The 27,415-nt window shown below is 40.3% G+C and overlaps 1 protein-coding gene and 1 pseudogene across 1 annotated transcript; one reads left to right on the top strand and one right to left on the bottom strand.

Annotated features, from left to right (window-relative positions):
- LOC126602694 (pentatricopeptide repeat-containing protein At1g31430-like) overlaps positions 1 to 27,415 on the top strand; it is a 108,952-nt pseudogene that overhangs the window by 75,500 nt on the left and 6,037 nt on the right.
- On the bottom strand, positions 12,436 to 18,850 carry LOC126605456 (disease resistance protein RPV1-like). Its single transcript, XM_050272866.1, has 5 exons — positions 18,263 to 18,850; positions 14,646 to 15,753; positions 14,126 to 14,407; positions 13,316 to 14,020; positions 12,436 to 13,201 (listed from the first exon to the last, which is right to left on the bottom strand). Exons 1-5 carry the CDS (start codon positions 18,790 to 18,792, stop codon positions 12,629 to 12,631), a joined length of 3,198 nt encoding a protein of 1,065 aa, XP_050128823.1. The 5' UTR covers positions 18,793 to 18,850; the 3' UTR covers positions 12,436 to 12,628.

Genomic DNA, 27,415 nt, shown 5'->3' with positions numbered 1-27,415 from the left:
TCGGCTACACTACCAGGAGCAGGTTCAGGTTTTGACCCCAAGTTCATTGTCAGTCTCGACCTTACCTGAGGCGGTCACGCAGAACCAACAAGTGGCCGAAGCGGCTCCGCTGAGTGACATTATTGAAGAAGGGACGGAAGAATCTCATTGTCCGACTCTAACGATAACTGAATACGAAGTCGCTGACCAACCGAACGAGGAAGGTCTTGACCAGTTGGGCCCGTCAGTCTTGGATAATATGGAAATCAGTATGGTTCATGTGTTACCTGCTGATTTTCAATCAAGCACGGTTCAACCAAATTTCCTCGATGGAGATGTGGTTGCTGAGGAACCCGGCCATGTGGATTTTGTATCAATTGTTGAAGGCGAGCCAACAAAAGATGATAGTCTAAAGGCTGCTTTGGCCGAATTGTTCCCTCGTTTATCATCTGCCAAGCTTCACCATTTAAAGCCATTGTATGTAACGGCACACATCGAGGGATATCCGGTTTCTAAAGTTTTCGTCGATTGTGGAGCTACTGTCAATATCATGCCCCTGAACATCATGAATGCCTTACGCCGTTCAAATGACTAACTTATTCCGTCAGGGATCACAATGAGCAGTTTTGTCGACGACAAGTCCCACACCAAAGGTGTGCTTCCGTTAACTGTGAATATTGCCGGTCGCACCCATATGACCGCCTTTTTCGTGGTTGATTCCAAAACCGAGTATAATGCACTGCTCGGCCGAGATTGGATTCATCAAACCAGCTGTATTCCTTCCTCATTGTACCAAGTGCTTGTCTTTTGGGACGGCAAATCGGTCACTGTTCATCCAGCCGATAGCCAGCCCTTCGAAGCCAACATGATTCAAGCACGGTATTATGACGATCACGTCGGCTATATTACGTTGCAAGGCTACAATGAAGAGGGACGGTCGACTCGGATTTCCGTTCAGAAAGCTATCGAGGTTGGCGCCGAGACTGTCCAGCAGGATTCGGCGAGACTCGGATTAGCTAACTTTCTCCCCGAAACCGATGTTTGACGCCGATCGGGAAGCACGTAGGGCCGCGGTTTCATCTACTATGGAACGACTGCTTGCCCATTGGTATACGATATCTAAACAACCAAATTCGGGCGTCAACCTCGTCGAGTTCCTTGCTGAGGGAGATAATGGGCCTGTATTATCTTTTGATAAAATTCGAGCCGCCCCGGCCGAGCTCGAAGATCATCGGCCCCTTGTTAAGGACCCGTTGGAAGAGATTAATGTTGGGACGGCCGATGACCCACGACTTTTGTTTATTAGTGCGTTACTTCCTCAACAAATGAAGGACGAGTTGCGGGCCTTGCTTACGGAATTCAAAGATTGTTTTGCTTGGAGTTATCATGAAATGCCCGGCTTAGATCGTGCTTTAGTCGAGCATGAATTACGTATTAAGCCCGGATTCAAGCCTTTCCGTCAGCCACCTCGTCGATTCTCGACTGAAGTACAACTCAGTGTCAAGGACGAACTAGTTCGGCTTTTGAAAGCCGGGTTCATTCGGACAGCTCGATATGTCGAATGGTTGGCGAATATTGTTCCTGTATTAAAGAAAAGTGGTGCATTGCGCATCTGCACCGATTTTCGAAATCTGAATCTGGCAACGCCCAAAGATGAGTATACAATGCCGATTTCCGATCTGTTAATCGATGCCGCGGCGAATCATGCGATCTTATCCTTTATGGATGGACATGCCGGATACAACCAGATATTTATCGCTGAAGCCGATGTGCACAAAACTGCTTTCCGTTGCCCGGGGGCACTCGGCACTTACGAATTGGTTGTCATGCCATTCGGCCTCAAGAATGCCGGCGCCACGTACCAACGGGCGATGAACACCATCTTCCATGATTTAATTGGCACCATCGTCGAAGTTTATATCGACGATGTTGTCGTCAAATCTAAACGCCGACAGACACATCTGGACGATCTCCGACAGGCTTTCCTCCGTATGCGTCAGCACAACCTCAAGATGAATCCTGCCAAGTGTGCCTTCGGTGTATCGGCCGGGAATTTTCTTGGTTTCCTCGTACATCATCGTGGGATTGAAGTCGATAAGAATAAGGCACGCGCAATCATCACCGCCCCACCCCCAACAACGAAGAAACAATTACAGTCCTTACTCGGCCAGATCAATTTTTTACGCCGATTTATTGCTAATTCGGCAGGTAAAATGAAAGCATTTTCCACACTTTTGAAGCTCAAGGACTCAGATAAGTTCATGTGGAATGAGGAGCACCAGGCGGCGTTCACGCATATCAAGGTTTCCCTTACAAACCCACATGTCCTGGTCCCTCCTCAGCGCGGTAAGCCTCTCAAGCTGTACATTTCGGCGGCCGACGAGTCCATCGGTTGCCTCCTCGCGCAAGACAACGATGCCGGACGGGAACAGGTTATCTTCTACCTCAGCCGTAATCTGAGTCCTCCGGAGATCAATTATTCCGCCGTTGAGAAGCTCTGTCTCGCCGTGTTCTTCGCTGCATCCAAGCTTCGGCATTACATGCTCCCGTCGGTCACCCAAGTCATTGCCCAGACCGACGTTATCCGGTACATGCTTACCCGGCCAATTGTGAAGGGCCGAATTGGGAAATGGACGATGGCGTTGTCCGAGTTTAGTTTGCAGTACGTGCCGCAAAAAGCTGTGAAAGGACAGGCGTTGGCCGATTTCCTTGCCCAGCACCCTTCGCCTTACGATTTCGGGGGTGCTGATGTCGAGATTGGCATGGTGGTGACCCGCGACAACTATTGGACGATGTATTTCGATGGTTCCAGTACTTCGTCCTCGGCCGGCGCAGGCATCGTCATTCAATCTCCTCACAACGATCGTTGGTATTTTTCGCTCAAGTTGGATTTCGACTGCACCAATAATCAGGCCGAATACGAGGCTCTGGTCATTGGTCTAGGCCTCCTTCTTGACCTACATGCCACTCGTGTCCTCGTCCTCGGGGATTCTGAACTAGTGATTAACCAAATTAATGGGTCTTTTCGCTGCATGAGTTGTACTCTGGCGCCTTACCACATGGTCGCCAGCTATTTGGCCGAGTCCTTTGACGGTATTACATTCGAGCATGTTTCTCAGGTTCATAATACCGACGCAGACGAGTTGGCTCAAATCGCCTCCGGTGCACAACTCCTGGAGGGCAAGCTAGGCCGGGAGATACCAATATTACAACAATTATACCCGGCCTTGGTTGATCAGCAAATCCTCCGTCGAGACAATGTGATACGCACCAGGGTCATGTCCTTGCCTTCGTTGTTAGATCGGCAGGACTCTATAGAAATTTGCGCGGCCGAGGTAGTACCAGATGATTGGAGAAAGCCCATTATGCAGTACCTGGACAATCCTAACGGAAAACATAGTCGCAGGACACGGACTCACGCCACGAACTATGTCACGTACTAGAATGAGTTGTACCGAAAGGGCGAAGATGGTTTGTTATTGCTATGCCTCGGCCCCCAAGAGAGTGCTCGAGCGATCGTAGAGGTTCATGAAGGGGTATGCGGAGCTCACCAGTCTGGACGGAAAATGCGATGGCTACTCCGACGACACGGTTATTTTTGGCCGAGAATACTGAAAGATTGTATCGAGTTTGCACGAGGATGCGTGCAGTGCCAAATCCATGGGCCTATACAAAGGGTCCCGGCCGAATCGCTACATTCGGTCATTAAGCCGTGGCCGTTTAGAGGATGGGCCATGGACGTAATCGGCAAAATCACGCCGACTTCTGGAGCTGCTAAGCATGCATGGATAATAGTCGCAACTGATTACTTTACTAAGTGGGTCGAAGCAAAATCATATGCCGAGTTAACATCTAAAGAAGTTTGCGATTTCGTGGAGGAACACATTGTGACCCGGTTCGGTGTGCCAGAAACGATCATAACCGACAATGGAACAATCTTCACAGCCGAAAGGTTTAAGGAGTACACGGCCAATTTGAAAATTCGGCTGGAACAGTCCACACCGTATTATCCACAGGCGAATGGGCAGGCCGAGGCAAGTAATAAAGTGTTGATTGGCATCCTCGAAAAAATAATAAAAGAAAGGCCTGGCATGTGGCATTTGAAGTTGAACGAGGCGTTATGGGCATACCGAACGTCGCCCCGATCGGCGACTGCAACAACCCCATACGCATTGACTTATGGACACGATGCAGTGCTACCAGTCGAGTTGAGCATAAATTCGTTGCGATTAATTGAACAAAGTAGTTTGTTTAGCGCCGAATATAATCAGTCCATGAGACAGGAACTAGAAGATTTGGAAGAGGCGCGACTTGACGCTTATAACTTACTGGTGGCACAGAAACAGATTACCGAGCGAGCCTATAATCAAAAGGTACGACAGAAAACGTTCGGCGAGGGTGAATTGGTGTGGCAAACGGTGTTGCCCGTAGGAATAAAAGATCCTAGGTTCGGCAAATGGTCGCCGAATTGGGAAGGGCCGTTCATTGTGCATAAGGTATACGGCAAAGGGGCGTATCATCTTAAAGACCGGACTGGAGTAGTTCACAAATTACCGATTAATGGGAAGTTCTTGAAGAAATACTATCCGGTCACATGGGAAATGCGTGAATAAAAAATTTGTTGTAGAAAAAATCATTCCATTAAAATTGATAGGTATTACAAAAATGAGTAGGTCGAATACATTCAAGGAGATGAGGGAAGAAGAGTGCTGAGCAGAGCTTTCAACTCCAACCACCGCACGTCGGCCATGATGACTTCGGCTTGCCGATTCTTTTTGTCCAGCCTCAGGCGCTCGACCCGTTTTTTGGCCGCCACATACTCAGTTAGGCGATCCTTCCCGCCTGACTCGAAGTCCCTCGCAAGCTCAGAAGCAATGACCGACCGGCGTTTTGCTAGTTCGGCCATCTGACGGTCGAGCTCGGCTAACGCTTCTCCTTTTGCCCGTAGATCGTCAATCTTCGGACGGAGGGTGTCTTGAACGGCCGTGGCGGCTTGCAGGTCCTGTTCGGCCTTCAGAGCAGTCTGGAAGATGCTAAATGTCTCCCGAACGCGCTCCAAGGCAGACGATGCCCGAACAATGGCATCTCCACTTAGGCGACCGTCGGCTCCAAGGTCATTCAAACACACGCCGAGCAGATCAAGACCTTTGCGCTCAAGTACTTGCGATGGTGAGAGTGACAGGACTTCTCGCAACTGGGCTAGGGCGCTTGGATCGGCAGCCTCAGTCGGAGCGGCCGAAGGGCCGGACTCTGCAGTCGTGCTGGAGAGGAGAGCTTTGAATTCAACCTCCCATGAAGCCTGCACGAATAAACAAGGTTAAGCTTAAAGGAAGTCATGACAAGAATAGCAAGAAGGTGTCGTTTTTAACCTGCCGAGAGGAGACCTCAGCCATGTCCCCAGGGTCGTTGCTCGAACCTAAAGAACTCAATGGCCGAGCCCAGTGTCTCAAATTGCTTCTCACTTCACGTGGCCGATGGAGGTTATCTACGTTTGATGGCCACTGAGGCGGCCAGGAAATATAGATAACGCCCTTCGGCGCATAGAATTGACGGTGAAAAGAATGTACAGGCACCTGACATTTAGTTTTTCCTTGTTTAGAATTCTAAAGCAGAAAAGCAATCAGGAGGAAAATTGAAGGTACTTACAAAAGCCGAGGTAACCTCCTGTGGAGGAATGTGGAAGCCTTGGTCTTGAGGATGGACCGGCGATTCCGCCGTGGCCTCGGGTTCCTCGAGCAGCCGTTTGCCACGGTCGGCTGCCGATGGGCCGACTGGCGCAGCTGCTTCAGTGAAGGCAGGGACGTCCTGGTCCTGAGAAGGAACGAGAGGTTCGGCCATCGGGGTCGGTTCCTCGACCGTGCGCTTGCCACGATTAGCCGAGGAGGGGCCGGTTTGAACCGCCATCTCGGATACTGGAGGAGGTTGTTGACGAGTATGAGGACGACGCGCCAGCGGGACCTCGTCGCTCCCCTCACTCTCTTCCAACACGAAGACCGTGGGCTTTGGATTCTTGGGAGAGGTTCCCTCGGTCGTAGGAACCGCCTGTTGTGATACAGGTGCCTTCTCGACAGAGGGAGGTACAACTGATTCGCCGACCACAGAGGCAGGCCGTGCTGGGGCCGTCTCTATGGCCGAAGCCGGCTGTTTCTTGACCCCAGAATGGCCGGCGGCGGGAGAAGGGGAAGCACTGGGAGTCGTCGTGTGGCTGGAGATTACGTGGATCTCCCGTGCACCTTTCTTCGCCAGTTGTTTGACCCGCTTGGCAGGCGGGGAAGGCTCGATAGCCGGCCCGGCCTCTTGGCGAGGCCGTTTGATCAACACGGCCCTACCAGCGGGTTTGTCCTTTTGGGCCACGACCGATTTTTTCCCGGCCGTAGCAGCGGCAACTGCCTCCGTCTTTCTCAAAGGCCGACTACCTAAAAAAGGTAAAGACAATTCAGTGAGGCAAATCAATATGCAAGGTTGATGGAAAGGAGGAAAATGGAACAGGTACCTTGAGTATGAGGGGCCGAGGCCTTCTTAGGTCGGTCGCCGAAGAGTCTGCTCACCACATCTTCGATCGGCGCACTAAAGAACTCTTGGGTGTAATTTTCCCACCACTCACCGAAGGTGTCGGTACAATGAGTTTCTGGGCTGGCTGGTCGAAGCCGGAATTTTTGGCAGTGCTCTTGGAATTCCCTCACGGCGGTTCTACACTCATTCTCAGAGGAACGAGGTTCGCGTCCACGACTTAGGACCGTTCGGGAGGAGAGAAGGGGGATAGGGCAGCCCTGAAGGTAGCCGAGCTGTCGGGCAAGGAAGTTCGGATGATATACTTCCCAACCTGACCGTTTCCCATCACAGCCGAGGGGGAGGTCGCGAGCAAGCACGAACGACCCCCAGGTCTGACGAAGATCGGCGTCCTCCTCCGCGCTCCATGGGGAGGTAGGCAGCCTGATGGAAGAAGGATAGTCTCGACGACGACATATTAGGAACTCGTCGTTGGAGAAGTCGTCGAGAGCGAAGAGGTACCGAAATACCTCTTCGGCTTGATGGGGAGGTGTCGGTCGAGAGGCCAGTTGAGGTCCAAGCGCCTCTGTTGGTGAGAATTCAGCTATGGCCGGCCGAAGGGAGGCGAAGTATACTTGCAACCAGAGTTGGAAGACCCAGAAAGGACCATTCTGGTGTGGGTCGACCTTGTGGAGGGTCGCCTCGGCCAGGCAGCGGAAAAGTTGGGCGAGAATATTAGAACTCAGTGCCAAGACATGACCACTAGCCAGGGCTTCGGCTACTGGCATGTTCTTGACCAAACACTTGTTTGACTTGGTACAGCAAACGTATTTGTTGTACCAGTAGAAGAGGAAGGCTTCATGCTCTCCCTCTCGCAGGTCCTCTTCTCCTCGGCCGGCGAAGTGAAGATAGAGGGTGTTGTAATTGCAGAAGTTCTTGTGGAGCTTCTGAATATCTTCCTTTGACGGGATATGACCGTCACGGTTCAAGGTCTCGAAGGCCCGACGGTCGAAGAGCGTTTTCAGGTCGATATTCGACGGATGCCCAGAGAGGGTCGCGTCGACAGGGATTCCGGTCGCCGAAGTCCCCAGAATGGCAGTGATATCCAGGACGGTGGGACCAATGGGACCCAGAGGAAGGACCATCGTGTTGGTGGCCGAGCACCAGAAGCACAGAGCGGCTTGGAGAAGCTCCTTGTCGAGGACGATTTCCATAGACAAAAGGAGAATGGCGTCGTAGAGGCCAAGGGCCTTCCATTGCTCGCCGAAGCGTCGTTCCATTCGAACGACCCAGGCTGCCCAGGATGTGGTCGTCGAGGGCCAGGAGCCCTGGGGTTTAGCCGCATCCCATCGCGACCATTCAAACCCTTGAAGCAAGGGTGTTAGGCAGTGCTCCTGGAGAAGGCCGACGATAGTCGGCGGTATTGTAGCCTTGAATAGAGGACCCAGGATTTGGTACTGGGTGCTCATGTCGTTTTCAAACCAGATGGTCTTGATCGAGCTCCGATCAACAATCTTCTGGTGTTGGTCACATTCCCTGGAAAGCTTGGAGATGAAGGACGCCATTGTGAGAAAGAGGCACGGAGTAAAAGGGTTGTCTGGGTTGGGGATTTAAAGACGAAGACTTGGAATAGGAGAAATGCACTAGAAATCAATGGCAGAGGATTTCAGGAAGTTTGAGAGCGTAAAAGTACAAATGAGGGAATTTCGGTATTTATAGAGTTATGGGGGGGAAGAGCAATCGTTCGAAATTCAAAACAAAGGGCAAAATCGACCGGAGGAATCGTTGATCACGATGAACATTTGGGAAATGCGGTTGAGAAGACCGACGGTTTTAGGTTTTGGGGGCGCACGATCGCGTGTGACGGCGAAGTTAATGACGAAAGACGGTTCGACGCCTGCACGATGACAGGTGGGCTCACGGACTGATGTAATGGCTCGCGGATTGAGATAGTGGTCATAATGGAAAGACGGTTCGGGCAGGCGCACGCTTCAGACGTCATTATCGGGGATTGGCCATGTTGGAGGATGCCACGTGGTGAGTGGTTTAGCAGGATCAAGATCGTGCGATCGTGTTCAATAAATGCGCCTTGGAACTCGGGTATTGGGATCCTGAGTGGTAGATTCGCTTCTTCAAGGCCGAAACTCGGCCGAAGGTTTCAGGCCGAGGACCTCAGAAGCGAGGGGGCAATGTTTGGGCCCAAAATAACAGTTTGGGCCGAGGGAGGAATCACTTTCGGCCCGGGAAGACGTACGGCGAGAGGGTCATGGGGCGTTCAGCTCATGGGCTTCTAGGCCTAGGTCGGTTAAATCAGAGTGCAAGTCGAGTCCTAATACAATAGGGACCCTCGACGAGATCAGTAAAACTAGAAGGCGAATCCGGCTCAGTTAAGGACTAGATTCGTAGTCCTAGCAGAGATAGGACTGATCGAGGTAATGTTAATCCGGAGAGGGAAACCTAGTTCGAATAGGATTGGAACTCGGGCTCGGTGTTCTGCTACTATAAATACAAGACATTCAGCAATGGAAAAGGGACACACAAAATCAATACAAAATTGCCCTGCGCAAACTCTCACAACTTGAGATCTTTTTCTTTTTCTTTTTCGCTGACACATCTTCCGTTGGCATCAACAGCACTGTGGAAGCAACCGGTGGTATCTTAAGTCGGCATAGATAGCTCTGTCACCGTAGAGTCGGTCGGTCTCGCAGTATCTTCCGTTGGCATCAACAGCACTGCGGCGAGAACGGTCGATTACCTATCCAAGTCTCGGTCGAGAAGGGTTTTCGAATCCTTGGTGGTCGAGGTCATCTCATTAGCCTTCTCGGCGAGGTGAGGTGTCACAGTTATTACATTCGGCACATTGCAAGCCGAATTCGGTTCGTGAACTTTGTAAGAAATAGCAGCCTTGTCTTCAGGCTCGAGAACCCAAGAGGCCGAGACGTGTTCCTTTCTCGGCCGCAATCGCAAGACGCAGAAGTCAGTAGCGCGACTCAACACAGCATTATCAAATTTACTCCTCGGCCGAGCCTCGGCCGACGAGTTGGCACGCCCCGCAATCACCGAAGGACGTAGTTAGCTTAGAATATACTCGGCCTGCGCGCCACGTAGGCTTTGTAATTTCTAGGGTCAACAGGCACACATGGTGATATACACGTGTTATCATCCAAATGGTGAAAATATGTATGTTAAAATATTATTAACCTAAAAAAAAAAAAATTCACCACTTACATAAAAACACGTGGTGCACCACACATGTTTCCATCACAATGAAAATTTTCTGCACACGAAACCAAGTATCCCATTAAAATATGTGTTCCATTTGGTTTATTAATTAAACCTACACTCCAGTTGGACTCCAGTAGCCGAAAGTTGAACGAATTAATATTTTCTATGTTGGGAGGTAGGCGGCTGGAAAAGAAAGAGAAGTGAAAGAATAAAATGGAAAGAGAAGAAAAGGAGGGAAAGAAAGGAATAAAAGGACAGAAAGGGCATGGAAAATAATAAACAAATGAGGAAAGGTGGAAATGATTGAAAAGCAAGGGGCTAAAAGGAGTGAGGGGGATGTTTGAGGCATTAAGCAGCAGAGCAGCTGGAAAGAATGAAAAGAAAGATAGAAAATAAGAAAGGGTGATTTTGCTCGATGAATTACTTCTGTTCGTATTCCAGTATATATAGACTTTACATTGAAGAGTTTTAACAACAGTAAAACTCTTTGAAACAAACTAACTGATAAATAAAAGATAATTACATGAAAAATATAATTACAAAAGTTTAAACTTGAACTTCCACAGGATTAGGATCAGGTGAGGAGCTGCTCTCACGGCATCTTGTTTCCAGTTGCAGCTGATGAGTTGTTGCCGATTTTGAATTTGAGTTGAGCAGGAATATCTGTTTATCAAAGAAAAATGGGACTTCAAGTGGATGGAAGAGAATAAAAAAGAGGACTCTCGGCAGGAGAGTAGGGAGTTTTTTTGGCTGCGGTTGGCAAAACTAGCAAGGAGAGCAGAGAAAGCTCTCGGCCGAGAGGCAGCAGACACATCAAGGGAATGCAGAAGGAACGTTCAGACGCATGAAGCGGAGAAGGATTTGGAGAGCTCCGGAGGAGGCCTTGTAAAACGGGTTGTTCTCCCTCTTTAATTCCTCATGGATACTGTTGTATGTATTTATATAATTATGTGTAACTAATTTTCTTTTGCTAGAGTGAGATCATGAACCTCAATACAAATATGTAATTCTCTTGTGGTTGCTTAAGTATTGTTATATGTTTACTTTGATATTTTCAAACACTAAGTTATACTACTTATGTGCCTTAATGCTTGATTACCATTAGTATGCTTAGAAAAATAATTTGATGCAATCTTAAACAAATGTCACGTTAAAATTGGTTCTAACTTCTTGTGGTTGAGAATTGTAATCTAGTTGAATATCAGAGTGCGCAACGAACAAGATTACAAAATAATAAGAATATTATTAAACAACCGAGAATGCCGGAACGGCTACAATATCCTAAGAGACTATATTGTAAATGGCTTAATTCTCAAACTAAATTACAAGCTCTATTTATAGAGCAATAAACCTAAGAAACCTAATGCGTAAATGCCAAAATTACCCTACTACAAGGCCGAAACTCGGCCGAAGGTTTCAGGCCGAGGACCTCAGAAGCGAGGGGGCAATGTTTGGGCCCAAAATAATAGCTTGGGCCGAGGGTAGGATCACTCTCGGTCCAGGAGGCCGGGCGGCAGAAGGACCATGGATCGGTCAACACGTGGGCGTCCAAACCTAGGGCGGTTAGGACGAATCCTAGTGCAATGGGGAGTCTCGACGAGATCAGATATCCAGGAAACTAATCCAGCTTAGCTAAGGACTAGGTTCATAGTCCTAGTAGATGTAGGACTGGTCGAGGTGATCCGGAGAGGGAAACCTAGTCCGAGTAGGATTTAAACTCGGACTCAAGGTTCAGTACTATAAATAAGGGACGCTGTGCATCAGGAAGAGCCCCTGCAAATCAACACAAAAATTGCCCTGCGCAAACTCTCACAACTTGAGATCTTTTTCTTTTCCTTTTTCGCTGACACATCTTCCGTTGGCATCAACAGCACTGTGGAAGCAACCGGTGATATCTTAAGTCGGCATAGATAGCTCTGTCACCGTAGAGTCGGTCGGTCTCGCAGTATCTTCCGTTGGCATCAACAGCACTGCGGCGAGAACGGTCGATTGCCTATCCAAATCTCGGTCGAGAAGGGTTTTCGAATCCTTGTTGGTCGAGGTCATCTCATTAGCCTTCTCGGCGAGGTGAGGTGTTACAGTTATTACATTCGGCACATTGCAAGCCGAATTCGGTTCGTGAACTTTGTAAGAAATAGCAGCCTTGTCTTCAGGCTCGAGAACCCAAGAGGCCGAGACGCGTTCCTTTCTCGGCCGCAATCACAAGACGCAGAAGTCAGTAGCGCGACCCAACGCAGCATCATCAAATTTACTCCTCGGCCGAGCCTCGGCCGACGAGTTGGCACGCCCCGCAATCACCGAAGGACGTAGTTAGCTTAGAATATATTCGGCCTGCGCGCCACGTAGGCTTTGTAATTTCTAGGGTCAACAGGTACATATTGGCATGAAGCCTGATGATTTCACCTTCATTGTTGTCTTAACTGACTGCGTTCACAGAGGGTTGGTAGATGAGGGTTGTGAGTTCTTCAACTCCAAGAGAAAGATATATGAGATTGAGCGAGGTTAGAACACTATGGTTGCCTGATCGACCTTCTTGGCTGTGCTAGACTGTTAGACGAAGCAGAGGAGTTGATAGATAGGGTTCCAAGTGAGATTAAAGTCCCGATTTCTATATGTTTGCATCCATGGTCAGTAACTGCACATTTCAATCTAAAATATTGATTTAGGACAGCAAAAGTCGAAGTATGATGCTAATAATTTGGTTCCACAAGAGAATATGAATATTTGTAAAGCATAGAACAATTAACAACTGAACAACTAGTCAATATCGCAAATGAATTGTCAGTAAAATGAGGAACAAATCATCTGTTGGATGCAATCAAATCAAATGTCCGAATAATAGAGCTGGGAAAACGAGAAAGACAGCTGACATGGTCTGCGGGAGAGTATAATACAGGAATAACATCTATTCAACCGATCTGGCAATGCTCTTTCTTCAAACCTTTTTCCTTTTCCATTTGGGTTCATATGTAGTAGTCGTCATTTGATTAGTGGGATGATTATCAGATGCACCATGGCTTGGTCCTGGACTTGACTCATCATACAACCAATCCGGAAGTGCTTCAGATTCATATTCATAGTAATAATCACCCCTACCAAGATGCTTGTTTTCCTTCAAGGGTTTGTCCCATACTAGATTTATCCCAGTTTTCTTCACTATACTAGAAAAAGAACCCTCTAAAAGAATAACAATCTTGTCCCCGCCTTGCAAATTGAGCTTGAGCTTATCGTTCGAAAATTGTCCCTGCCAAAAATAATCCTCTCTTGCTACCCAAGGCCTAGAGACCCTCGAGGTAGTATGCTTGGTACAATTGACAACAGTAAAGGCAACACTTCCAAATCGGAATTGCAAACAAACCCAGCAGAGTGTCAACCCTTTAAAATTACGACCATCACATTGAGGAACATCAAAACTGACTTTATTGCCGTCAGCGATAAAGTCAAACCATTCTGGAATATCATAAATCACATTCAAAAAAATACCACCAACTCCACAAGAAGTCCATCCCTATAATGTACATACAAAGTAATATAGTGTCAAATACTTGTACATGTGCGGTTGTGTTTGTGTCTGTGATTGATAGAGAAAGACGAGTAGGAGGAGACAGAGATAGAGAAAGACCTGTAGGACGTTGTTCCTAAATTCAGCTGTGAGATTGGTGCACTCGAGCATATGAAGCTCTGCCATGGAGTTTAATGATTTACCCAAGCCTAAACCTGGAACCTCTCTGACTTTGGGCGAATTATCCAGACACAGTTGTCTCATGTTTGACATTTGCGAAAAGTCTGGCATTGTTTCCAATGCAGGGCATAAATCTGCTTCCAAGACTTCCAAATTTGTTGGTAAATCGGGAATTGCACGAAGATTCTCGCACATACTTAAACTCAAATATACGAGATTTGAAAGACCACTAAGGCTAGGTAGGCTACGACAACTATTGCCTCCAAGTTTCAACTTTTGTAAAGAAATTAGAATCCCAAGGTCGTTGGGGAATTGTTTTATGGCTGTACTAGTTGCATCAAGTTGTCTCAATGATACCATCTCCCCTAAGCCCTCAGGCAGTTCTCTTAATGAACAGCAAAACAGACGAAGAGTCTCAACAGATTTCAACTTACAGAATTCCCCTGGGAGGCACCTAAGTTTACCGCAGAATTCAAAATTTACCAAAGTGAGTCTTTTAAGTTGACCAATGGATGGGTGAATCTTGGACAAACTCCAACAGCCGAAATAATTCAATTCTTTGAGATTTGGGAGCCTTGAAAAGTCTGGTGACTTTTTTAACCAACGGGATACACTGAAATCAAGGATTTTCAAATTTTCGAGCGGCTGCACAAACCCAAAAGAAAATATTATTCAAAATCCAAGAAGAATATGGCTTAAAAAATAAAATCAGAGCGGGAATTAATTATAACTGGCTAAGGGTGATTGTACCTTGGAATTCTTCCAGCCTTTTCTGAGTTTGCTGAACCGCAGGTCAAGAGCAACAAGTTTTGGCTGATTAAGAAGGTGTTCTGGCATGTACTTGAAAGGGAATCCATGCCAGCACAACCATCTCAACTCTTTCGGAAAATGTTTGAAGCTTCCAGTGAGCTCTACATAGTTGAGCCTTAGCAATCTCAGTTTTTTCATATTGACAAATGCTTTTGTACTGAAACTAGCCTTTTTTTTAAAGCTTGGCAAATCTAGAGAAAGTGCTTCAATTTCTTCAGATCCCTGTTAAGTAAACAAAAGGACATATGTTGAGTAATAAAAGGGTAATTTGCGTCTGAAAAATGATTTACTTCAAACAATTGTCATATGATCGGTTGGAAATCGATTTAATTACTTCTATTTCCACGTGAAGGTTTATTGTACTTATAAGTATTCTACATAATATTATAAAATGTTAGCAGTTGCACTAGGATATGATTTAGCGAGCATTAATAATAAACTTTATTCAAAAACTACTTACAGATTTATTTGTCAACACGTCTACCACGGCTTCTGGATCCCCCAGTCTACTCCATCTTTCAGGCTGAGTAGGGAATTTTTCAGAAATTATTGTCTTGCCCATTTCTCGAATCAAATCATGCATTTTTAGCTCGCCTAGTTCAACAGTGACAAGGCACCGTTCACGGAGAACGCTGATTTCTTTTGTTGCAAAGAAGCCACATTCATCTAATATTTTTGTGACATGATCCTTCTCCAAACCAAGAAAGCAACAAGATATATCAAGGAATATAGCTTTTTGATTATAATCTAACCCATCAAAGCTTATTTTGAGTTTTTCTGTAATTTCTCCTTCTGGCATTCTTTTCAATTTCTCTAGATGGCTTTGCCACTCTGTTATGGGTCTGCCAATAAGAGAAGAGCCTAAAACTTGGAGTGCTAACGGCAAACCTCCACAGTAAGAAACTACCTTCTTTGACAATTCAAGATATTCTTCTTTAGGACAACTATTGTCAAATGCATGCCAACTGAAAAGCTCAAGAGCTTCCTCTTCATTCATTCTCCAAGCTGGATATCTCATTTTCACTCTCAATTGATTTAGTATATGCTCATCTCTTGTTGTTATGATAAGTATACTTCCTGGACCAAACCATTCACGATTTCCCACTATTGCATTTAGTTGCTCCACTTTATCTACATTGTCAATAATGACAAGTACCCTTCTACGTTGGAGATGTTGTCTTATAACAATGATTCCTGCAGCAACGCTACTAATAATTTGAGGCTTGGCATGTTGTAAGATGTCATAAATAAATTTTTGTTGTAAACAAAGCAGACCATGTTGGCTTGTACCATGGTGGCAAACATCTTCAAGGAAGCATTTGAATTGGAAGCTATGATGAATTTTGTTATAAATGGCTTTGGCAACAGTTGTTTTGCCCAATCCACCCATCCCCCAAATTCCAACCATTTTAACGTCATTTGATCCACCACTTGAAAGATCATTGATAATTGGTTGAACACGAAAGTCGATTCCAACCGGGTATTTTGCCACGTGTAATTCATCTGTGCTGGGAAGCAATTCCCTAATATTCTCTTCAACAATTCTCGTAATAAGCTTTGCTTCATGCCTGAAAACTTAATTAGTCAGCATTAACTCAATGAAGGATTACTAGAAGCTATCACTTCACTCAATCAGTAAACATGAACGACATGGAGGGTGATAATATTGCCTGACTGCTTAGACTTTCAATACAGGTTTAAGAGATTATGGTTTAGGATTTGTGAAAAAAATAGAACCAGGGAAGATTTGGAAGAAAGACACTGTAGTCTGTTGTGTTGGATTTGTGGCTCCATTCCGATTGGGCCTTCAATTACTTGAGTGTCCATCTGTTTGGTTCCTTTTGTTTGCACCATGGGCCCATCTGTTTGGTTCCTTTTATTTGCACCATGTGCTTGCCACGTGAGTGGCTAGGGTATTTGCCCCAGCAGGTATACAAGGCATATGATGCTTTCTTGTAGTTTTTTTTTTTTTTTTTGGCAATTCCACATTCAATGATACTGGTGTTACTTTTGTGGCTTTTGGGAGAGAAGAAATTTAGTATGCATTTTCATCTTCATTGTTTTTTGTTTGAGTGAGAGTTATTGGGTATACATGAGATTTGGGGTTTAAGAATTAAACTTTATTTGTAATCTTTAGTTTGATTAGTAGTGAAATTTTCTCGCCGTCTTCGAAATGCATATAAGTTTAAGCCGAACGAGTATAAATCTTTATGTCATTTTAGATTGTTTCGTTTTTGTTCTATTTTTTTTGTATTAGTTTATTGATTTCACATTTGACACTTTCGCACAACTTGTTATTTCTCATTGGTGCAATTATATACATATACAAATCGACTAAACTAGCATATATCTATTTGATACACTGATTTCAACCTAAAATCAACTTGCAAAATATAGGAGAGAGATGCCCAATATCATTTAAACCCTAGAACAAAATAACCTTAATTTTCGATGCGTGGACTTGGAGTATTGTATATAACTTTCAATGCCAAAAATTTCATTTTAGTAACGTTAATTTTTAGGTCAAATTAGCAAATTATGAGATGTGTCATCAAGAATCACATCATATGATTTGTAAAAGGGAAATTTTGATTTAGGTGCTTGATTTTTAAATTTGTTAGACCAAACATCCTTGGCTTTTGGATTTTATTTTTTATTTTTTGGTAAACGACTTTCTATTAAACTACATTCTACTATCCTAAACTTTGTACAAAAAAATATAATAAAAGAGATAATTAGATAAATATTCAAGGGAGTATTTTCGTTCACCATCCTAAACTTTGGTATATGCTTATTATACACCTAATCATGTGTCATGTGACAATTCAACTAACCTTGGTAACTTTTTTTTTTTTTTTTCATAATTGAAAAAATAATATTTACTGTGAAAATTAACTAGAATTAGTTGAAAGGACACATGACAAATAATTAAGTGTATGGTGAGCATACACAATAATTATGGTGTGAGCAAAATTACTCACAATATTTAAAATGAAAGACCATGATTATATCTTTAAAAGGAGTCCACAACTTCTAAAATAATTTTAAAATGAGTTCTAATATCATAAGTGTTTCTTCGTAGAACCGTCCACAAATTTGATCAAATCAAAATATGCCGAATAACTCATGTTATGCTCTTAAGAATCAATTAAAAGAGATCTAATTTCAATTACCAATTTGTTAGACCCTTCTATAGGGTAACTTCCCTCTTGAAAATTATTTGGCGTTTTTATACGATATCCGCAATTTCTCATAATTTCATAAATTATAATCATAATTTTTAATTTGATAAATAAAGAAATGTTGATGTAGCCTAATATACCTAAGCGTCTTACTCAAAATCTGATTGTACTTTTGACATAAAAGTATCAATTCATAATATGAATAAAATGAACGCACAAAAAATTAAAAATAAACGTACCAATTCATAATATGAATAAAATCAACGTATGAGCCAATAATGTATACAAATAATTCTCTCAATGAAATGTATACATAATAATTAAAAAAAATGTAAACATCAACCATTTTTGTTACCTTGAAGGTAAGATTATATTTTAATTTTAGGCCAAAAAAATATCTTGTATGAAAAAATATAAAATAAAAAAAGAGATTTTTTTTTTTGGTCAAAATAATAAGAGATAATTAGAAAAATATTTAAAATGAAAAACCATGATTATCTCTTAAAAAGGAAGTTGTAGACTTCTAAAATACTATAAAAATGAGTAGAAAATTACAATCATAATTCTTAATTTGATAAAGTAAAGATGTTAGATAAAAATAAAAAAAATTAAAACCTTTAAATTTTAGGAGTTTAAATATAATTAAACATTTATAAAATATATTTTAAATTAATCGTTTGCTTTGTTAAAAAATAAAAATAAAATAAATGGTCCCCTTAGCTTTACTCATTTTTTATCTTGGAAATCTCGATGTTTCAGTGAAGCTATTTTTCTTGTGTGCTATTTGCCTAACAACCATTCCAATAAAAAGTTTCGAAATGTGGAAAATCGGAATAGATAGCAGCAACCCTCTTTGCTAAAAGACTTCAAAGTCCAATGAAAAAAGATTAGTTACCTGTTTTCAAGATGGTGGCCAGACAAATTTGCAGCTTGGGTAAGAGCCTCTCTCCACTGCTTTATCCTTTCTTTCTTAGCTTCACGTTCTTTGTCATCTTTCTCTTCACGGATGTCGTCTTCGTGCTTTTGAAATGCTTGGGCTAAACAACCCTCTTGCTTCCTCACATGCGAAGGATCGACGTCATAGAATATTGGCAAAGCCTCTCGGCCCAGTTTGTCTCTGCACTCCATGATCTTTACCAGCTCGTCCAGACACCAACTCGAATCCGCATACTTCTTTGAGAATACAATGATAGAGATCCTTGACTCTTCGATTGCTTGGAACAGTTTTTCTCTTATTTGTTCCCCTCTTTTCAGACCGTCGTCGTCAATAAAGACATCGTAGCCCCTGTCTTTTAATGCCGCATGGAGGTGCCCCGTGAAGCCGTAACGTGTGTCTTCGCCTCTAAAGCTCAAGAACACATCGTACTTCCACAGTTTTGAGGAGGAGGAGGAGGAGGATGAAGAAGAGGATTCATGGGTTGTCATGGTGGTGTCACTGTTTACGGCACTACAGTGATACTCAAGCGAAAAGCAAGGAAAAAATGGCAGTGCTTGTCTTGTGTGCAATAAGAATTTATAACACTCAAGGGACACCTTTTGGCTTTTGTCCAAAAAAATAAAAAATGGGGACACCTCTTGACTCTTCCCAGGAAAGCATCCTAACCTAATTTCTTTCCAGACGACTTTGTTTATTTTTGTGTGTTGATTCTTATTTAATTTTTCAATTCGATTTGAGTGAAAAGACTCAAGTCCAGTCTCCTCTCAAAAGCAAAGCACCTTCCGGCAACATAGACAAAAGTCATCACGTTACCGTACGGACACGTAATAGAACGGTCAACTTCTGAGGGAAAAATTGAAAAAGTAACCAAAATTTGAACCGTATTTAGAATTATAGTCACTATTTAAAGATTATGATAATTATAACCAAAATTTAGTATGAAAGTACTAATGTACCATGAATAACTAAAATCATCATCTTTTTTGTCTTAACCTTTGAACGAAGTAGTAGTTCTGTTGTACCGACTAAAGCATCGGTGGCACCGACTAGGAGAAATAGCTCTCCGTACGAAATACCAAACATTTTGTCCCATTATACTTCAATGGAGGAGGATGAGGGTCTGGTGAAGAATGGGACTGAGGATCTATTAAGGGCGCGTTTACTAATCCGTAATCAAATTGAGAGAAATTGAATTGAGGAGAAATTGGATTGAGGAGGAATTGAAATGAGGTGGAATCAAAATCAAAATCATGTTGAAGTTGTTTATTAAAACTGTCTGGAATTGAAGTAGGAATGATGTTGAGTACATATAAGTTATTTACTAATTCACTTCAATTGGAATGAAAACTCGGTTAATTACTATATTGCCCTTACATAAATAAATTATTTTCATACTAATTAATTAAATTAAATTCTTAATTAAATTTATATAATAAAATTCATCTATATAAAAATATATAAATAAGTTTTATTTATTTATTAAAAAGATGGCAGGAATGATGTTGAATCCATATAAGTTGTTTACTAATTCAATTCAATCGGAATGAAAACTAGGTTGATAACTAAATTACCCTTACATAAATAAATTATTTTCATATTAATTAATTGAATTAAATTTATATAATAAAATTCATCTCTATAAATAAATAAAAATGGTTTTATTTATTTATTAAAAGATGGCATAATGAGTGTCAAATGAAGGGTAATGTTAGGATAATAAGAAGGGATAATTTGATATAGATCCAATTTTGTGAGTTATTACTAGAATTAGTCCACTGCATTGAAATATGTCCAATAATTGATATTCCACATAAGCTTATTTATAATTTGTACCATATTTATCCCTTAGACTTATAAATTGTAGTAAATATTCAAAATTTCTTAATTATATGATTATTTGTGGTTTAACTAATCCCTTAATTATAGGATTAGTTATAGCAATAAAATCTCAACCCCCAGTCCATTTCATCCCTCCTTTTTTTTTTCCTTCTTCTAAACAATTCCTTTTGTTAGATCATGGAATCAATTCTCCTCTTTCTTCTCTCATCTTTCATGGGTGATATTTTGTGTTCCTCCCTCCAAAATCCTTCATGACAATTTCAGTTTTTACATAGCTTTCACAATGTTTTTACATATTCGTTCGGCAATACATTATCAATTGCAAGCAATAATACAATATCATGCATTTATATTTGCTCTATTATATTTTTGTGCGTAAGGTAAACTGAAACTTAGTATTTGTTCCTTTTTTTTGTTTAGTATTTGTTTCTTTAATGGAGGTATATTATATCATATTTCTATTCTAATGTTCTGCCATGGAGGTTCAGCATTTTTCTTCTTATACAATAGGTAGTTTATTTTTATTTTGTTGGTAGATTATATATGTTTTGTAGGTATAAAGCATTTTTCTTCCTATACAATAGGTAGTTTATTTTTGTTTTGCAAGTAGATTACATCTGTTTTGTTGGTATAAAGTATTTTTCTTCCTATACAATAGGTAGTTACTAAATTATATCGGTTTTGTAGGTAAACATCATTAGGTGGTTACTAGATAATATTTTAGTTTGAGTATTTAAATATTCAAAATTAAAAACTGAATAAATGATACAAAAATTAAAGAATTTAAATATTTTTATCTAAAAGGGCAAAATTGGTATAAAAATATGTAATTGGACAACTGGACTTAGTTCAAAAACTACCTATATTTTTGGACCTAGATCGAAAAGCCCCCAATAAGAAACAAGTGAGGGCATAATTGGTAAATAAACTTCATTCCGGATTCCTCAAGTCACAAGGAATTGAAATACCTCCCTTAGACCATCTCCAACCCTGGGCTAAAAGCCAAATTCCTTCCCAAATTACCCCCCCAAACACTCTCCAACCCATGCTAAAATTTTAGGCTAAATGCCAAATGCTATTTCTGGGCCAAATACCCCCCAGCTTTCCCCCCGGGCTAAATGCGAAATGTTTATCGGAATTTAATTTTTTTTTAGATTAAAATGTTCATAAAATTAATTTACAATAATCTACATATTTATTTTTAAAAAAAATGATTTAAGAAAAAAATTTAGGCTAATTTCATTCTTTAATAATTCCGGGCTAAAATTTTAGGGTAGAAGAGTTGGAGCAGAAAAGATGTTTCTGGGCTAAAAGCTAAATTTTTCGGGCTAAAAAATTTGGCTTTTAGCCCAAGGGTTGGAGATGGTCTTATGTAGGGAGTCCAATTCCTCCAAAATTAAGAGCTGGATTCCTTAATACGTGTGGACCCCACATGTATTTTGATTCCTCAAGATTATGTAAACAAAGGTTTATCCCGTAATCGGAATCAAATTCCGTAAATTGATTCTGATTACGGATACATAAACATGCCATAAGAGTGGAAGGGCAGTGTAGGTAGCGGTTGTGGAAAATTGGATATGGTGGTTGTGGGGCGGTGAAAAATCTAGAGTCCCTTTTGAGTCTGGCTGATGCTCTTGCCGCCATGACACCCAAACGCCGCTGCCACCACAACCTCTTGTATTAACACCGATCTTCTCCTGCAATCCTCCAACACCCAAATACGAACCATTTCCTCCTCTTCTTCTTTAACTATATGAAAATTCAGTTTCCCGACAATATTCCTATTCATTTTCTTCTAGTATATGCATATATATATATATATATATCATATGTTTGTGTGTGTGGATATATGGATAAGTTTTAGCTTTAAATTATGTCTCCCTCGCTTACAATATTGCTCAGGTAGGAACCCATATCTGATGTACTCAAGTTGCAGAACAATTAAAGTCATGACAACGGCTAAGGAGACCCTTACAGTTACAAACCCTTGTTCAAGAATTTTAGTCATTAAGGATAAATTAGTACTTTCATATCACATTATGGTTAATAATATCATAAATTTTGAAAAGTAGTTGTAATTCTATATAGAATTCAAAATTTGATTATTTTTCCAAATTTCCCATTTCTAAGAAAAACCAAGGAAGTTTCCAGTATTGATTCCACTTAACTGACGAATTATAGATTAGGTCCACTTTAAGCGGTGTTTGACTTGACTGCTATATTAAAGGAAAGGGATCCTCTATGGATTTCTTTCTGATCTATCCCTTTCCACATTAAACGCGTTCCCACAACCCTATCTTGAAAATTGTGTGTGTATATAATATAGAACCGCGTTCTAACGTTATCGTTGATTATAGAAAACTGATTACGCGTTTACGTAAATGTTCTAGTTGAAAATAAGAAGAATTGAATTAAAAATGAAGTGAATTGAAGAGAAATTAGAATTAGATTCCTGTTAAAGTTATTTATTTAAATGTTCTAGAATTGGAATAAAAATGACACTAATTATATAAAACTGTTTACTAATTCAGCAGAATCGAAATATAAACCAGTATAATTACTAAAATGCCTTTGTCCCAAATCAAATATTTTATATACTTTTTTTAATAAAATTTGATATAATATATAATAGTAAGAAAAAAATTAATTTTTTTTATTTCATAGACACACTACAATGCTTTTGTTTAATTTTTTTTTTAATTTAAGTATTTAATTTAATATTTAAATTTTCTCGCTCAAGTTGTAGTTTCTTCTCTTCAGCATATGCATGAAGTTATGCATAATATGAATGAGCATGAAAATAAAAATAAAATAAGTAAGGAGTTACGCATGATTTGATTTTTTTATTGTAATTTCAACATTTTAGATCTCTGTATGCCCTTTTATTATATTATTCCTAATTAGATCGGATTGATTTGGTGTGCAAAATTTGGAACTTTGTTGAGGGGGCATAATGTTACCATTGATGAAGTCTGCGAAGTGCTTTTGGAAGGTAAGTAGGGATATTCAATCATTGCTATTGCATTTTGTCCAATTTTATAGGAAAATTTCTAAAATAGGTGTGTGTTTGATATGAAGAAGTCTCATAATCCAATTTGGAAGGTAAGTTGCGATTCTGTAACGATGTATTGAAGGGCTATTTGTTTAGACCATCTCCAAATGAAATGTCAAATTCTAAATGGAATGTCATGTAATCAAATTTAAAGGTTGGAGCCTATGTGGATTGACATGTGAGTTTTCATATGTCAAATTTGACATATGAGAATGTAATGTCAAATCATTTTTAATTATTATATTTTGTGGACCCCATTAATGCACCAATTATAGATCTTGAAAATTTATTTTAATTGATTTCTTTTTAAAATAGATCATACAAATATCATTTATAACAAAAAAAAACATATCGATTGGAAAAAAAGAATATCTGACATTTCCACATCAGCTGTCAAATTAACATTTGACATTTATCTTTTGACATTTCCTTTGGAGATGCTCTTAGTCATCAGTGGAATTTCGTTAATAAGAAGGAATTGAAGAAGTGGGTTTGGGTTAATGTGGAGAACTGTTACAGAATTGTACTCATTGTTATTGCATGGAAATGAAATAGAATTTTACCTTCTACAAAATTATCGAGTGGTAGCAATTTGCAGATTCCCTATTCAATTGAAGTAATTTGTTTCCAGTTTTATTTGTCTTCCTGTAATTTTCTAAAAAAGAATTGCTTTGTTGCGAAAAGCAGGGATATGCTCCCATCTATTCAAGATTTGAAGATTTCTATACTCCCTGACTTATATCTTTGAATTCAGGTATTTTGTTATTGATTTGATTGCGTTGTATTTATTGATTTGAACGAAATGGATGCATCCGGTCCTGCAATTACACATGAATTCCATGGAGTCCCGTAAACTTAATCATAATTGATAATTTTGATTAATTTTTTAAAGTTTTGACTGATCAAGACAGTTCAATGGACCTTTTGCAAGTGCTATGGATAGTTGGTTTGATGTGGTTTATCGCTACTCCAACGACTACAAAACACTCAAGTAACATGTACAAATTTCTTATGATTTCACAATTTCCATGAATATTTCAAGCCTTTTGTTATGTTTACTTGATTTCTATTATCATCATGTTGCTCGCAAAATTATAAATTCTGTGTTTTTCCGCATCTAATTTCTAAAAATTATTTTCATCCGTCCAGAAATAACCAATATATATATATATATATATTGGGTCCCAAAAAGGTTGAGATGATAGCGGTCGGTAACTAATACTAGTTTGCAAGAAAATTTAGTTCAAACTATTTTTCTCAATGTATTTACCATGGTACCCTTCTATCATTAGTCACCATTAGTTTGCAGAATGAGTTCTTCCTGTAAAAAGGGGGAAGGTTTTCATCTTTTATTCAAATAAATGGCTTCTAATTTTTGTTTTTACAGGAGGCTTGATTGATAATGACTGTTTAAACCACAAGAAGAACACTTGATCCAACGCCATTCAAGTCGGATTACTGGTGAATGCCTAAATTTTTGTATTTTAATGGATTCATCAATTCTTTTTTGATCATTAATTGTTGTTTTCAGTCCATTTTCCTTGCTGTTGTTGTATTAGAATTTTAAACTCAATCGTGAAATTGAGTACATGCCTTTTTGGTTGTACATAAGTTCTTAATGTGGAGTCGAAACAAATCTGCCCTATACAAATTATACTATGTAAGTAATGAACAAAACTATTCTCAATGTTTCCAGCTATTCATTTATCAACTTCAACGTTTTTAAAACCTGCAGTGAAGCACATGTATTTATGCTTGTTAAATCTATGATCCAATTCACCATTAGGCTTTTAATAAGTCACTGTTTTTTTTTTGGTGTTATATTTGTATTTGTAATTTGGTTTGCAGAGAGATGACATCATTAGGCGTTAATAATTCACTGTTCTTAACGCTGGCCGTTGAGATATATCTAATGGCTAAAAACGAAATGTGCAAATAGTATGTGGATTTAAGTCTGTGCACTAGAGAAGCTCTGATCTTAATAGTATATTGAAGACTTGCTGCCGTCTGAGGCTGCATAGCAAGTTAGAATGAAATAAAAAAATAAAATTATTTATGCACCGACTTCCCCACCACAGAATGAGGATGCTTTCCAAATCCTGTTTGTGAGGATTTCGAGAATTCTCCAATCGTGTCTGTTTATTGTATATTGTTCGGTCAGAAATTATTTGCTAATCTAACATCTAACTTACTAATGATATTGCTTGACTATAAAAAAAAATCGTAATGTATGTAGTGGATAAATACAATCTCAAAATTTAATTAAACTCACTTAACAACAATAAATAAAGGCATTATCACAACTTAGGGGTGGTAAGCAATCCTATTAAAATAGAACTTAATATATACATATTGAAAACAAAAACAAATTGATGCAAAATCTTCCGACGACTAAGACTATTCCAAGTCATGGATGAAACATACACATGTGTCCCTTCATGCCACTTGGTTATAAGCAAACATCATGCATTTATTAATACTATTCCAAGTCATGCATGAAACCTACATATTTGTCCCTTCATGCCACTTTGTTATAAGCAAACATCATGCACAAGTTGTTTACTAATTAGTATTACTACTATTCAGCTTGTATTATGACTGCTTTCTTTATGTTAATCATACACTCAAGACATTGTAAGAAATAATGTTGATTATTCAAAATGAATCAACAACTAGTTGCACAGGGTCACAGTCAATGATACTCCCAACTTGATAAAGAAAGAAAAAAAAAGGAAGTCAACTTCCAAACTAAAATAAAATGTATATAAATATAGAAAATTGTTATTAGCACTTCAAAAATCTTATTTGGCACTCCAAACTTTCTATAATTACAAAAAAAAAATACACTTGTACGGAGTCTATAATGAGATTTTTGGAGTGCTAATAACGGTTCCCTAAATATATCTTAACAAATATTGTACGTGGCATTGACTTAGAATGTGAAATCCCGTTCTTGGATTTCAATATTTCAAACTACGTATTTGTATTAAGGAGATTTTATATTATTTTTGGGAATTAATTTAAATTTAGATTTTAATTAAACTAATTACGAAGTTTGAATTTTGGCCAGTAATCATTAAAAATATGTGGACTTACGGGGTCACACTAAGTATAATTGGATTGAACTTGACCCTACGAGCACGTAGGCGAAAACCGTTCACAAATCGGAGTTGAAATGAAGGAATTAGAGACATTTTAATTGTTTAAAAAAAAAAAGACTAGAGGCTGCCATATGGCAGCAGGAGAAAGGGGGAAATGAGAGAAGCGGGAGAGAAGAAGAGGGAAGGTGCCTAATCAAAAGGGAGGTAAAAAATGAGGGAAATGAGGGAAGAGAGAAGGAGGGGGTTTTCCAACCCGACCCGGTCCTCTTCATCACCTCCGGCGCTTTTTTGTCGGTTTTTCCAGCGAACCACGTTATCTAACCACCTGGAAAACGTTGCACGACCTTCCCTATACCAATCTCACCCAAAAATTGGCAAAATTTAGCTCGGGTTCACGAAGAACTGCACCTAGGGGTGGGCACTTAGAATCGAAAACTGAAACCAAAACACGAACTACACCGAACGGTTTGGTTTTTGCAGTTTTGAAACCGAATCGCAACATAGGAAATGGTTTGGTTTCGGTTTTGGCTTTTGAAAACTGCACCGCAAATATTAATAAACATTTAATTAAATGTCCATATTAGATTTTATGTTTTAATTGGTTGTTTGTTAGAATCCATACACTTAGTATGGACTCAACCACACTAGAATATCATCATTCATCACTTTCTTTCGTTCATTAACTTGAAGGACCTTTGTTATTTTATACCATCACACCACACGGCACACACACACATATATGTACAAGGGTGGACTAATCTTGTTATCAAGAGTCGAACAATGATCTAATGAAGTCCACTCATTTGAAGCATGATATCACATATTCTAGTATGAAAGTTTCGCTCACGTTTAATGAATTCAAAGTTATTCAACTTGTTTTATGTTATACCTTGTACGAGACACCATTTTGTTGCACAAACATGTTTTAACATCACAACTGCATGCAACATGCTAATTGTTTACATAACAAATGTCTTTTTCCTATTGCTACTGGGAAATACTTATTAATATGTTAAATTGCAAATTGTACATTTTTTCTTAAAAGCCAAACCGAAACCGTTTGAAACCACATCAAACCGAACCAAACGTTTGGTTTCATTTCAATTTTGGCTTCAAAAC

Source organism: Malus sylvestris, chromosome 15 (assembly GCF_916048215.2).
Source record: "Malus sylvestris chromosome 15, drMalSylv7.2, whole genome shotgun sequence".
NCBI lineage: Eukaryota > Viridiplantae > Streptophyta > Magnoliopsida > Rosales > Rosaceae > Malus > Malus sylvestris.
The sequence above is the reverse complement of the archived record's forward strand: the minus strand, read 5'-3'. Positions and strand labels throughout refer to the sequence as shown.